Consider the following 13,455-nt stretch of genomic DNA (forward strand, 5'->3'; position numbering starts at 1 on the left):
GTTACAGCATAACATAACTTGTCCCTACGCACCTCAACACAATGGAGTTGCCGAGAGAAAGAATAGAACAATCATGGATATGACGAGGAGCATGCTTAAAGCGAAAGGTATACCAAATTATTTTTGGGCTGAGGCCGTAATATGTGCGCTATATTTGATAAACAAATTAGCCACTCGGAGTGTTCCTAACACAACTCTGATTGAGGCATGGAGCGGATTCAAACCCAATGTGCAACACTTGAAGGTATTTGGGTCAATTACTTATGCTCATGTCCCCAAGGCAACAAGATCGAAGTTGGATGATAAGGTAATGAAGACCATTTTCATTGGATATAAGCATGGGAGATACAAACTGTACAATCCAATGACAAAGAAGGTGATTGTTAGTCATGATGTTACATTTGCTGAAGATGAGGAATGACAATGGAATGCAGCAGTTGAAATGGATTCGAAAAACAATATATTTACATTTTGAACGATGATGTGGAAGATGGAGTCACTCTTGAAGCACCTGAAGTTCAACTTGAAGCTATAATTCAACCTGAAGTTGCAGCTCCAAATGCAACTATGATGAAGCGACCAAGAAGGCAACAACGACAACTTGTACACCTTCAAGATTACGAAGTAAATTTTGATGATGAAGTTGATGACAATGGAGAATTGGTTCACTTTGCTTTTCTTACAGGTTCAGAACTCGTGAGACTTGCAGATGTCATTCAACACCCCAAATGGTAAGAGGCTATGAATGAAGAATATGGCAGCTCACTGATCTTCCAAAAGGACACAAAGCAATTGATGTGAAGTGGGTGTACAAGATTAAAATGAAAGCAAATGCTGAGATTGATAGATACAAGGCAAGGTTGGTGGCAAAGGGATTCAAGCAAATAAAAGGCTATGATTATGAAGAAATATTTTCTCTTGTAGCTCGAATGGAAACAGTGACATTAATCATTACTTTAGCTGCACAAAGGCAATGGAAAATTCACCAGATGGACGTTAAGTTTGCGTTTCTAAACGACCCACTTGATGAAGATGTTTATATAAAGCAGTCGTCGGGTTTCATACAATCTGGAAAAGAGAAGAAGGTGTACAAACTAACTAAGGCTTTATATGGTCTTAAACAGGCACCAAGAGCTTGGAACAAAAGGATTGATTCATTTCTTCATGCCACTGGATTCAAAAAAGTGTGCATCAGATAATGGTCTTTATGTAAAGACTAATGATTATGGAGATTTGTTAATTTTATGTCTTTATGTTGATGATGTGATTTTTACACGAAGTAATCTCAAAATGATTGGTGACTTCAAGCATATCATGATGAAGGAATTTGAGATGACTGATCTCGGTCTTATGTCCTACTTTTTTAGCATTGAAGTCATCCAAGAAGACGATAGAATCTTCATTCATTAGAGGAAATTTGTTGTTGAGTTTTTAAAGAAGTTTAAGATGGAGGATTCAAACTTAGTTAAGACTCTAATTGAAACTGGAATTAAGCTTACGAAGGAAGGTGATAGACGAACTGTAGATGCAACATACTTTAAGCAGATTGTTGGGAGCCTTAGATATCTCACGTGTACTAGACCCGACATATGTTATGTTGTGGGATTGGTCAGTCGATAGATGGAGTCACCTCGACAAGTTTATTTACAAGATGTAAAGAGAACTATGTGCTACATCAAAGGTACTACAACTTTTGGTTTATTTTACTCTTCATCTAAGAAGATTGAGATCGTCGGATACTCAGATAGTAATTGGGGTGGAGATTCAGACGAGAGGAAGAGCACAAATGGTCATTGTTTTATGATCGGAAAGACGGTTTGCTTGTGGTCAACAAAGAAACAGTCAATTGTTGCATTATCTACTTGTAAAGTTGAGTATATAGCAACAACAGTAAGTTTGGCTCAGAAATATCATGACTCAAATTGGTTTTAATCTAGATGTTCCAATCAAGATCTATGTTGAGAATGTCTCTGCAATTAATCTTGCAAAGAATCCGGGTTTTCATCAAAGAAATAAACACATTGATATTCGATATCACTTCCTGCGAGACCAAGTTGGGAAGAGCATGATCAAATTGGAATACTGTAGATCAGATTGCATATATTTTCACTAAGCCATTGAAGATCGATGCTTTCATCCAGTTAAGAGAGAGATCTGTTGGGCATGAAGGTTGTTCCAAATCAGAATTAAGGGAAGATGTTGGTTATTAATTCAAATTTTATTAGTCTTAAATTATTTACCATTAGCATTGCATTAGTGGTAAGTTTAAAGGGTTGTTAGTATTCCTATTTTATAACTTCTAGTAATTGTAATTTTATTATATATATTATTGAAGTAAATCAAAATGAATGTATCAGTTCAAAAGTTTTGCAATTTCGTGCAATTACATTCAATCAGTTTCTACAACTTTTTGCCTTCTGTTATTTTCTTTAATTAGTTTGAAGATCTCCAACAAGTTAATTTTATTTTGCAAGTAAAAAATGCATAAAGAGATATGGGAGATTTGCAATAAGCAATGTAAGAAGCATTAGAAAAGCAAGGTGTTTGCAGATGAGGTGAGGCCAATTCGTCTATCTACTTGACATGTGACCTGAACTTGAAAATGTGAGAGTCCCTTTCTGTATGAAACATATCATACGTGGACAAGACAAGTGAGTGAATGGGATTTGTGTTTAAAGGGCAACAATGTCACATGCTTGATGCTTCATTCACGTCTTCTCATGTCCATACTCTATCATTGCCAAACCTTTACTTCAATATCCTTATTATATGTTTGGCTGAGGTTTTCTTTGTGCATCAAACTTAACCACTTTCACCAACTCAAAATCTTCAATTCAATTCTTTTGGTTTTCTCATCTTCATGGGTCTGCCACGTGAAGCTTAGCTGGTGAAAGTGCCATGTTATGCACTTGAAACAAAATGCTTGGTTCTAAATTTTGATTTTTCAAACACCCACTTCACTTATGCAATAACCTTGTATGATTTTCAACGACAAAAAGCAAACTTTGACAAATTAAGAACACTAACACCAAATTTTACCTGCAGTCGGCACCATAGAATAAATAAAAGTAGTCAATAAACACGTGAAATTCAGTGGGTTGATGTGTGCAAAATGCCAAAACTGACGTGGTTAATTTGAAAAACGCGTGGATAATGACTGAGACAGGAGTAACCTAACACTATATAATGAAATCATGACCTAGCTAGATCATGATTTGTAACTATAACTATAACTAAAATACTCCACCAACATTGTTAAAGTGCTTATCCACCGGATTCAAACTTCTTCTGCTACCATCTAAAGCATAATTGTGACTGTCCCATGTCAACATACATAAAACCATGTTCTTGTTTTTCTGTTCTTCGTGGTTGTCCATTACTTCATAAGCTCTACAATGGAAACACAATGGTTTCCATCAAACTATTAGCCATAATGCGGTCCACATTGATTGAGTTAAAAGTCATCTGAAAGAGGAATAGTTAATAATATCCCGTGTGAACAAATGAAGTTTTTGTATTTTATTTTCCGCTGTTGATGCTTTATTTTAAAAGATGATAATCAATAATAAAAAAAATCTAATATAAACATGATAACTTGATAAAGCTTATCAAGAAAATAAGTATAAGATGACTTAGGTGCTTTTTCTTGGGTTTTCTGTAGTTGAATATATTTTAAAGGTGAAACTGTTATCAACAATTTGGTTTTTTATTCGCTTACATGCGGTGTAAAGTGTGGATAAGATTTCTTTCTACTTTTCAACTTTTTCCCTTTGCATGCACCCTTCATTCTGTGATAAAGATTTGAATCAGCATCTGATCAGCATGTTTGTTGGGAAAGTGATTAAGTATAATAATAGAGTATTAATTACATAAAAGAAAAATACAATGATTCTACTTTATATCTATATTTTTATTTATGAGAAGAGAGAACTCCAACATTGAAGATGGATGCAGACTAAACCCAGAGGAATATATGTAATGGAACTGTAAGAAAAAGGTATACTAGAAAATATTTTAATTTATGCAAAAAGAAATTAAAACAAACAATATACAAAAGCAGAACCAACAAAGGAAATAAAGGATGAAAAAGCAATCAGACATAGAAAAAGTAGCATCCATCGAATTGCTTTTATAACCTTGGAAAATATGCATGATATCACCAATTCTTTAAAGTTTCTTTTGTATCTCATTTTTTAAAAATTTATTATAAATTTTTATTTTAAATAATATTTTAGGAGTCAGATTTCGTTTTTATTTTCTGCATGGCAAAATCCAGCACCCCTTTGAGTTATCAACTAACGCCACATTTGTATAGAAAAATTAATCATACATAAAATGATTTCTTCCAGTTAAAATATGGCAAACAGATTATATTTGATGAAAAAGTGAATCAGTCAAAGTTTTCATAAGAATCAAACGTAGATGCACGCTTTGCTGGTATAAATACAGATCAATGTGCATGCATTATAAACTTTAACAACAGTAATTCCATTTATATGCAAAATCCTGCAATAAAGCAAGGGAACGACAAAAGCTTATTATAGAGAAAAAGGAGTTTGAGATTAACATTGTGAACGCTTTTTACTTGGGGGTACGTGCAATTAATCTTAGCATATGAGATGCATAATTCATGAAAGATGATGTATATCGTGATAAGATATTGACAGATTGTGGTCGTGAGAAACTTCGGACTCAACTAATAATAGCAAGTAGCACATTATTCTATGTGAGTTGGTAAAACAGTGTAACATGAGAGAAAGAAAACAGATTTCAGGCAGTGGCGTAGGTACAGCAATAAGCTGTTTTTGTAAGTTTTTTTTTATATGAAAATGAAATGCATAGGAAACAAGTTGGGGAATGGGGATAACCCTGAGTAGTTGGAATTGGAACAGAACATTGTCAACTACTTAGGATAAAAATGAGGATGTGTGGTGGGGTTGATATATACTACTCATATTGTGGGCTTGCTTGTTTGTTTCAGAACTTGTTTCGGAGACCAAGTCGATGTGGCAAAACAACTTTTTTCATTGAGCCCATAATTAAATGCAAAAAGCCCATACACTGAAAGCATAGGAGCTTTTGGAAAGTTGATGATTTGGCTAATGATCTTATCCATTTATAACCACTGTCAAATTTTGATTACACCTCTTGGAACTGCACTGTAAGGATAAGTCAAACGTGGAAAGGGTCTGTTTGAAAATGTTTGGTTGGGCCTTTCTCGGACCAAAGAAACACCAAGATAGAACAAGAACCTTCCCCCAACGTCACAAGCGTTAATAACTTCAACAAGACATTGACAGTGAAGATGGTAAAGTTCTTACAGATTGGTTAAATGTGTTGCCACAAGGCAAATTTTGTATTGTTGTGTTTCCTGCAATTCTTAACAGAAAAACTAGTATGTAATTATTTGTTTCTAATATTTAAAACTTACAATGTATTTACAAAAGTGTTAAAAAGGTTTAAACTGCTATTGATTTTAGTTGAAGATGTCGTGCAATTTTTTGTGGGTGTAGATGTAGGTGGTGTAATTGTAAAATATACTTTAATACCTAAGTCGGTATTCACTACAAGATAGTTAAATATAATAAATATTATTTAATAAGTATATTTATTTTAATTAGTGTGTCTATTTATATAGTCATAATATTGGATCACTTTAAAGTGAATTTTTATATAATAATTACGTTAATCATTTTGTTAAAAAATGTTTGTGGAGGCTATGTCCGAGGAGTACTCTCTCATAACCGTATGCTACAAATTCTAATTTTAAAATTTGCAGTATGAATTATAAATTTGTTTGATTTGAGAATTATTTTAAAGTAAGTTTTAAACAAAATTTGGAATATTTTTAGTTGTTATTGAAAACCTTAATTAGTCTTGCCTTTTCCATAAGATGTTAAAAGATTGGACATATTGTGGTTTCCTAAAAAGATGAAAGTAAGAAAAGAGTGAAAAGAACAGTACATGATATCATACATATGTGTGGTGTTGAAAGTTGAAAAAACGATGGTTAAACTGAAGTGAGCATAAGGGAGCGAAAAGTAGACATAGATGCTGACACTGAAGGAACGCTTTGTTATGCAGATCCCATAAAGATATTCATTATATCATATCATATAGTAATAATTTAAAAATAGCTTGATTATGAAATTATAGGTAACGCGCAAATTGGGGAGCCAATATCTTAACCGCCATTCATTATTGGATTTCATTGTTCTTTTCACTAATTCAATCAATTCCAGACATTTCCTATGACAAATGAATGACTGAATACTATTTTTTTTTATTTCTCAAACACTTTTACATTATTATGTTTCGGAGGAGAGATTGTGTATCATAAAAAATGTTTTTATCATAAAAAAATATCTTATTATTGAGTTAAGTCGTTTCAATCATTAAGCGATCAAATATGTTCAGAGTTATGCTAAATTAATCCAATATAAGCATCACGTATTACAAAATTTGCCCATCCTTCATGAATAACAAAACAGAACATATATAGTAAAACGAATAAAATCATTTTCATAATGAAAACAAAATCATTTCATGGGATTTCTCTTGAAAAATAGAATATCTAAATTTTTTTTACACTACGTTGATTTTGATTGAAGGGGAAAAAATCTTAAAACCAAACACATTTTCATAAAAAAATGGATTGATATCTAAATTTTGTTATCACATAAACCTTAAATTCCTTCTACATTAATACTTTGTTTAGATTAGAGAGTGAATTATCTTTAAAAAAATAGTTCATAATCCATTATAGCAAAATATTATCTTTGAAAAAGAGTTCATAATCGATTATGATAAAATGGTAATCAATTATCCTTGGAAACATACACTACAAGAAAATGATGAAATAGAAACCAATTTTTAGAGACCAAAATAATTAGTTGCAATAGTAACTAAATTAGAGACCATTTTGAAAACTAAAACAAAAATTGGTTTTTAAATTAGTTTCTATTATTTTCTATTATTTTCTATTATTGTTAAATAGTTTTTAAATTAGTCTCTAATTAGCAACCAAGGTTTTAGAGACTAAATTTAGAAACTAAATAATTGGTAGATAAAACATTGGTTGCTAATTAGATACCAATTTAGAAACTATTTAACAATAATAGAAAATAATAGAAACTAATTTAGAAACCAATTTTTGTTTTAGTTTCTAAAATGGTCTCTAATTTAGTTACTATTGCAACTAATTATTTTGGTTTCTAAAAATTGGTTTCTATTTGATGATTTTCTTGTAGTGATAGTTCATAATCGATTATGGCAAGATGTTAATAGACTATCCTTGAAAATAATCCATAATTGATTAAAGCTCCCTTGTAAACCAGTAATCACTGGTGCAGAAATGGTAAAAACGATGATCATTTTAGTCTTAAAACGATAGCTTTCTAACTATTATTTTTTAAAGCGTAGTCCATTCTCTTCAAGCAAAGAAGACGACTATTTAGTCGTCATGTTAAAAATCGTCATTTTATACCTCCCTAATCTCAGTATACATGGTGCCCTAATCTCAACAACGGTGATGGTGAAGAGCAGTAACGGCGAAAGGCAACTAAAAATGACGAAGAACCAATGGAGGGATAGAAAACAACCAATGAAGACAATGGTGGTGGAAGGCAATGAAAACTTTCACCAACAATGGAGGACAAAAACGAATAAGAGAAACAAAAGAAGAAAGAAATAAACAATGATGAGTGAATGAAAGAAACTTACACAATGACAAAAAGCTCGAAGATGAAGAAAAAGCAAAGAGAGCACGAAGCAAAGAAGGAAAAAAAGTGCGAGAAGACAAAGAAAATACGAAAGCGTAAGTGTTACGAATTAGGGTAATAAAATAAGTGTAAAACGGCGACTATGAGGTAAATCCGTCGTTTTAGACCAAAGCACTTGGTCTACAAAAGAAGCTATGAGTGGTAGCCGTTGTCTTATCATAGTCGCTGTTTTAGACTCGTTTTAATTTCGAAAATGTCATCGTTGTTTGATAGACAACGTTTGACAGTATAAATGTTGTGAATGTATTGTTGTAAATAAACCTTTTTGCATTAATGAATAATCGATTATGTGTGTAATTATTTTCACGAAATCAATTTCCATGCTTAATATTCATAAAATTTTAATCCATTTTTAATAATCTTTACTTTGTTCTGCATGCATGTCCATGATGCTCTCATGCTTAGTTAAAAGGTGAAGGATAAAAGTGTAAAAGACACATAGTTCATGTGACCTTCACATTTCTACTTCCATATGCGAGAAACAATTTAAATACTTTTCTGCTGTTCCACACTCACATTTTAACTTGAATCGTTGAATACAAACAACACTCATTAGTACATTTTTGTCCTCATCTAATGTCTAATGTCTGGTGTTCATCCTTATATAAGCAAACACAACATATGTGTGATTAGATACGCTTGCGTAACAAGAAGCATTGCAAGTGGGAACGTGAGTTTCCAAATTTGGAAGAGAGGATGGGATCGAATTGGGTGAGTTTGTCTTGGATGCAAAATCCCTCATTAGCGTGAAAGGTTGACGAGAGAGATTTGGATGGCTCACATGACTAATTGTAGTATTTTCACACCCTCCCATGGTACTATATATCCAGAATCTATTAGAATCTAACTTTTTAAAGCTTGAAAGTGCAACTTCATCATCATAACAAAAGCAACTTCCCTAAATCTTTATACTTACTACTAGTTGAAAAATAAAATCCATACACAAGGAAGTTACTTTTTCTTTTTTCACGTTGGGTTGCAAGTTGCATTTGTTTATTTGTGAGCAGAAGGTGACCAGAGGGTGATTAAGCATGGCAGCTGATGCAATAAAGTCTAGTAGATGACTGTGATGGCGAAGTCTCCAACCTGGAAATCACAGCTACAATATATTCTTTCTTATAATCAATTATTTGAATATAATATTTGATATATAATCTTATAAATTAAAAAGTTAAAAGAATAAAGTCAAAATTGATAACCTTTAAATTCATCCTCAAACACAACCTACTTTGAATTGCTTTTTTAGAAACAAACTTATAAGCAAATAATGAGGTTAAATAAAATCAATTTTTTTAACAAGATAAAATAAAACGATATACTTTAATTTTTAAAAATCTGACTTTAGCAAAAATTGAAGAGGATCATAATTTTAATTTATTTTTCATCGGATGCAATAATGCGACATAGCTGTCGACGAGATCTTCAACTTGCTGAATATCACGACAAAAGGGGAGGTTAATTCGCGTTGTCTGCAACTGATAATGTCAATGGGAATGGCCAAAATTTTGGGAGGGAGATGAAACTATTCATAAGCCATTCGTTAGTGTTATAAAAATATGTTTGAACAAGTAAATTAATTGCCATATTCGTTCATAAATTATGCAAGGAAATAATTTGAGTGGCGGCACACACGCCTGAACATTACATCAAAAACATCATGAATGTGTTGGTGTTTGTTCTTATGCATTATTTTATTATCTATTATTTTGTAATTGTAAAAAAGCAACCATTTTTATACATTATTTTCTTTGAAATACTGAAACTACAAACTGTAAAAGGATTGGTACTTGATGACGAGGGGCCGTTTATAATATATTGTTTTGTTTTTATCTTTTAATTAAAACTTCATTTTGGTTTAACATTTTGTGTTTATAAATTCTTCAAACTTTTTAAACAATTTATAACAGGAATTTTTTTTTCATCTGAAATCTAGCACGTAAACTTGTGTGGAAAAAAAATTGAAAATATATATAGTTGAGATCCCATTATAATAATATAATAATATTTTTAATTAAAATATATATTAAATATAATTAAAATATTAATTTAATAGTTTGTAATAAGTAGTTTTACAGTCAAAATTGAAATGCAGAACCCAACCGCCAATAAACTGAAAGCCGAACAAACACATTAAAGTAATTAACCTATAGATGTGGATGCCACATTCCAATATTCTTAAATCAATTAAGAATTGAAAAAGTAGGTGAAACGCACACATATCTATCTGGCGCCATTAGCGAGTAAACATCAAAACAACACGTCCAGAAAATCAAAATTGAACCACTCCTTGTTCACATTTACACTTGGATGATGATGGTTCTGATATTTTATTAATAAAAAATGTGACAGTGTTCGCAGGATGTCCTCCTGTGTCTTTGTCCCTGGAGGAAGAGGAGGATGGAAATGATCATTCCTACTCCAAACAAGTGCTTCCTTAAGACATGATCAATAATGTTTGGTTGTACTAGTTGAGAGGTTCCAATCTTTGCATAGATTCTCACTGCGCATCTCTTAAAGCACAAGTTGCCACTTTCATTCCGTAGAATATCATGCAAGTGGCCATTTGCATATAAAAATAGAAAACCATTGCCCACCAAATTCACCACCCATTTATTACGACACTGCCAGTGAAAGGCCACCAAATTGAGTTGCCACAAACGCCACAAAAACACAAAGAATCACCGCCATAACACTGTTGTATCTTCCGTCTAAATCAGCTCCAGAGGTTTCCACCGCCATTGGGTTCCCCGATTTTATCGAACTGCATTCAAATTCAAACACCCAGTTTAATAATAATTAAACATTACATCGCAAAATTTCATAAGATACCATACGCCAAAATTGTTGTTGATGCTCCATTTGGACGGTGCAATCAAATTAAAACACGACATTTGAAAACAAGGGAGAAAAACGTGACAACCATGTTTATGGTGATACCGCACCCAAAACTGGTCCCCTAATTGACATTCGACAAAATTTAATTTTCCTCAGAACAATTTCAACGCCAGTAATCAACACTCCTCTGTTCTGAGAACACGTTTTAACAGCTAGGAGTTTCCGTATATTAATTAATTAATCATCATCGATTTTTTGAAGAATAAAAATCACGTCAGCTATGGAAAAAGCGAGAATTAAAAAATAATAATAAAATAAAATGACCTTGTGGAGGGTTGCGGGCAGAAAGTGATGGTATAATCAGCAGAAGCGCAAGTGAAGGTGCTGGAGCCATCGTCGTAAGCGTAGCTATAAGCGCGTGGGCACGCGCTCTTGAAGAACTGCGAGTAGGAACTGGGTTTGCATGTGTCAGGTGTCGCGTAAGCACCACTGCAGCAATACTGTGGATCATCGAAAGCTTCGCACGCGCTTCTACACGCCACGCCCTCACCGCTGCTCGTCACTTTGAGCTCCGAGGGGCACGGCGTGTTCAGGTCCACCACGCACCCCGTTGCGGTGCAGTTTCCGCCGCCGGTTGCGCCCTGGGGCTCCACGATCATTGGCAGGTTGTAACCGTCGACCAGGCTCACGTCGAAGAAATCCAGCCCGCCGGCTCCGTTCAGCGTGAACTCTGCAAGCGTGGCCGGCGGGGCGGCGTTACCTCCGGCGCATTCCACGGCGGAGCCACAGTCGCCGGTGACGCAGGAGAATTTCCCGGCAGCGTCTTGTGAGCAGAGGGTCCGCCCCCAGAGGCGGCCGGACCAGGCGGGTGGCACGCCGACAACGTTGGACTCGCCGGGCTGTAAAACAAAGCCGGTGGTGGAGAGCGGCGAGATTCCGGCGCTGGATAATATGCCGGGCCACACAGTGTAGCTGCACTTGTTGACAATGGTGAATGTCGCTGAATACGAACCTGTCCATGGTTAAACACAACAACGGTCAAACAAAACAAGTTTTTGACAGTTAATACAAGTAGTAGTTAACACAACACAACACAACAAAAAACATTTATTTTTAAATACTTAATGTCTGTTTTTCAAACCAAAAAACATCTGCATGCTCATGTGCTCCATAATAATGTCAAACATTTTGAGAACATGAAAGATGTTACGTTGGTGTGAGTGGTTACCTGCTATGAATTGGAAGAGACATAGTGAGAGGAGAGTGGTGGAGAATTGAGTTGAAGGGGCCATGGTTGAAAGTTGGGGAATGAATATAGGAAAGGATGGAAAATAATCAATATTCGAATTCCTTGTTGGATGGTTTTGGAGAGAAGTGTTGTGGAGAAGTAATATATATAGTGGTTTTGATGTGGGCATTTGAGTTTAGGGTTATGGGTGTGGGACCAAGTCTAGCAGGGCACATGCATGCATAAACCGCCAATGTGGAGGTCGGCAATGTCTGGTTTATTGGTGACGATTTCACATAGGTCCTAGATTAAAGGAACCTTAATATATATATATAAGTATATAAAATGACAAAACATAGAGATGGAGGGTCTGGGAAGGAATCAAAAACAGTGCTTGAATTGAAGCTGAAAAAGGACGGCTACGGATTTACATATTTAGAGCCAAAAATATGAATAGTGATATAAAGAACCTTTGATACTCGTGCACTTGAAGCAATTATCATTTTCAACTAACGAGGGATTGAGGTTGTTTTAGTGCAGGTCAAGTGGAGGACTGAAAGGTCAAATATAAGACAGTAGAAGTACTTATTCCATGTGATTTTTGTCCCTTCATCAATCTCATTCACATCACATGGACCATCCTTCACATGCTCACATGCATTCTGCCTTCTATTTTTACAATCACTACATTTGTTCCATAACTTATTCTTTCTCTATTGCTGCATAATACTTGATAATGGCTTCCTTGTTTATTGTGATACCATAATTGCTAAGACAATTTCTTTCTCTTAAAAAAATTCTGTTTGCAATCTCAAAACCAAAGCCACACTTCTACTGATAAATATTTAAAAGCATGTGAAAAAAATAAAACAAAAATACCCGTACAAATCAATGTATTATAAATCTCACCGTCCTTTTGAATGAGTAATATTAAATTATTATAGAGTTTTGTTATAAAAAATTGTAATTTGTCTGTTCTGGCCACTTCTCTCCGTATTGGACTTGCACTGGAACAAGGCCCAAAAAAATCTGAAAAAGGTAGTTGAAGAACACCACAATGCAGTATGAGCCCATATCACGCAATAACTAACCAGTAAACCATTGGAACGTGGCATTGAAAGCCCGCTTCATTCAAAACGAAACAAAGTATGATACATGCGGAAATTTTACCAAATATATCTAACCAATGATCTCCTTTGTGAGAGCCGAAAATACTGAAAAATTGAAACCACTAAAAGACAATTTTCGTTTCAAGTTGTTTTGAAATTTGTGTCTCAACCAAAAAGAAGAAAACAAAATCTCGAGTGTGTCAGAAGACTGACAGCACATAGCAGAGATTCATGGTGCATTTGTGTTTCAGAGCCAACTAAAAACAAAATAGAGATGTAACATTCACAAAGATGCAAGTAACCAAGTTGGTTGCATTTTAATTGAAGTGGCTACTCCACAGTTATGTGCCCTGTGAATTGATGAAAGGTCAACAACCTTAACAGTCCAGTATTACGGCCTTTTCTGTGTCATGGGAATGTGTCGTAAGCTAGCATGAGTGATGACATAAGAAATATGACAGTCTTTGTTTTCAATTTATTTTATTATTAGTTGCTTCATTTC

At 34.2% G+C, this 13,455-nt stretch overlaps 1 protein-coding gene across 1 annotated transcript; it reads right to left on the reverse strand.

The window, feature by feature from the left end:
* Positions 1–9,862: 9,862 nt before the first annotated feature.
* On the reverse strand, positions 9,863–13,250 carry LOC137810958 (pathogenesis-related thaumatin-like protein 3.5). The gene is made up of 3 exons (XM_068612477.2): positions 11,845–13,250; positions 10,941–11,628; positions 9,863–10,542 (listed from the first exon to the last, which is right to left on the reverse strand). The coding sequence occupies exons 1-3, from the start codon at positions 12,032–12,034 to the stop codon at positions 10,395–10,397; spliced, it is 1,026 nt and encodes a 341-aa protein (XP_068468578.2). The 5' UTR covers positions 12,035–13,250; the 3' UTR covers positions 9,863–10,394.
* Positions 13,251–13,455: the final 205 nt, after the last annotated feature.

The sequence above is a fragment of the Phaseolus vulgaris genome, chromosome 2 (genome assembly GCF_051622355.1).
Source record: "Phaseolus vulgaris cultivar YP4 chromosome 2, ASM5162235v1, whole genome shotgun sequence".
Lineage (NCBI taxonomy): Eukaryota > Viridiplantae > Streptophyta > Magnoliopsida > Fabales > Fabaceae > Phaseolus > Phaseolus vulgaris.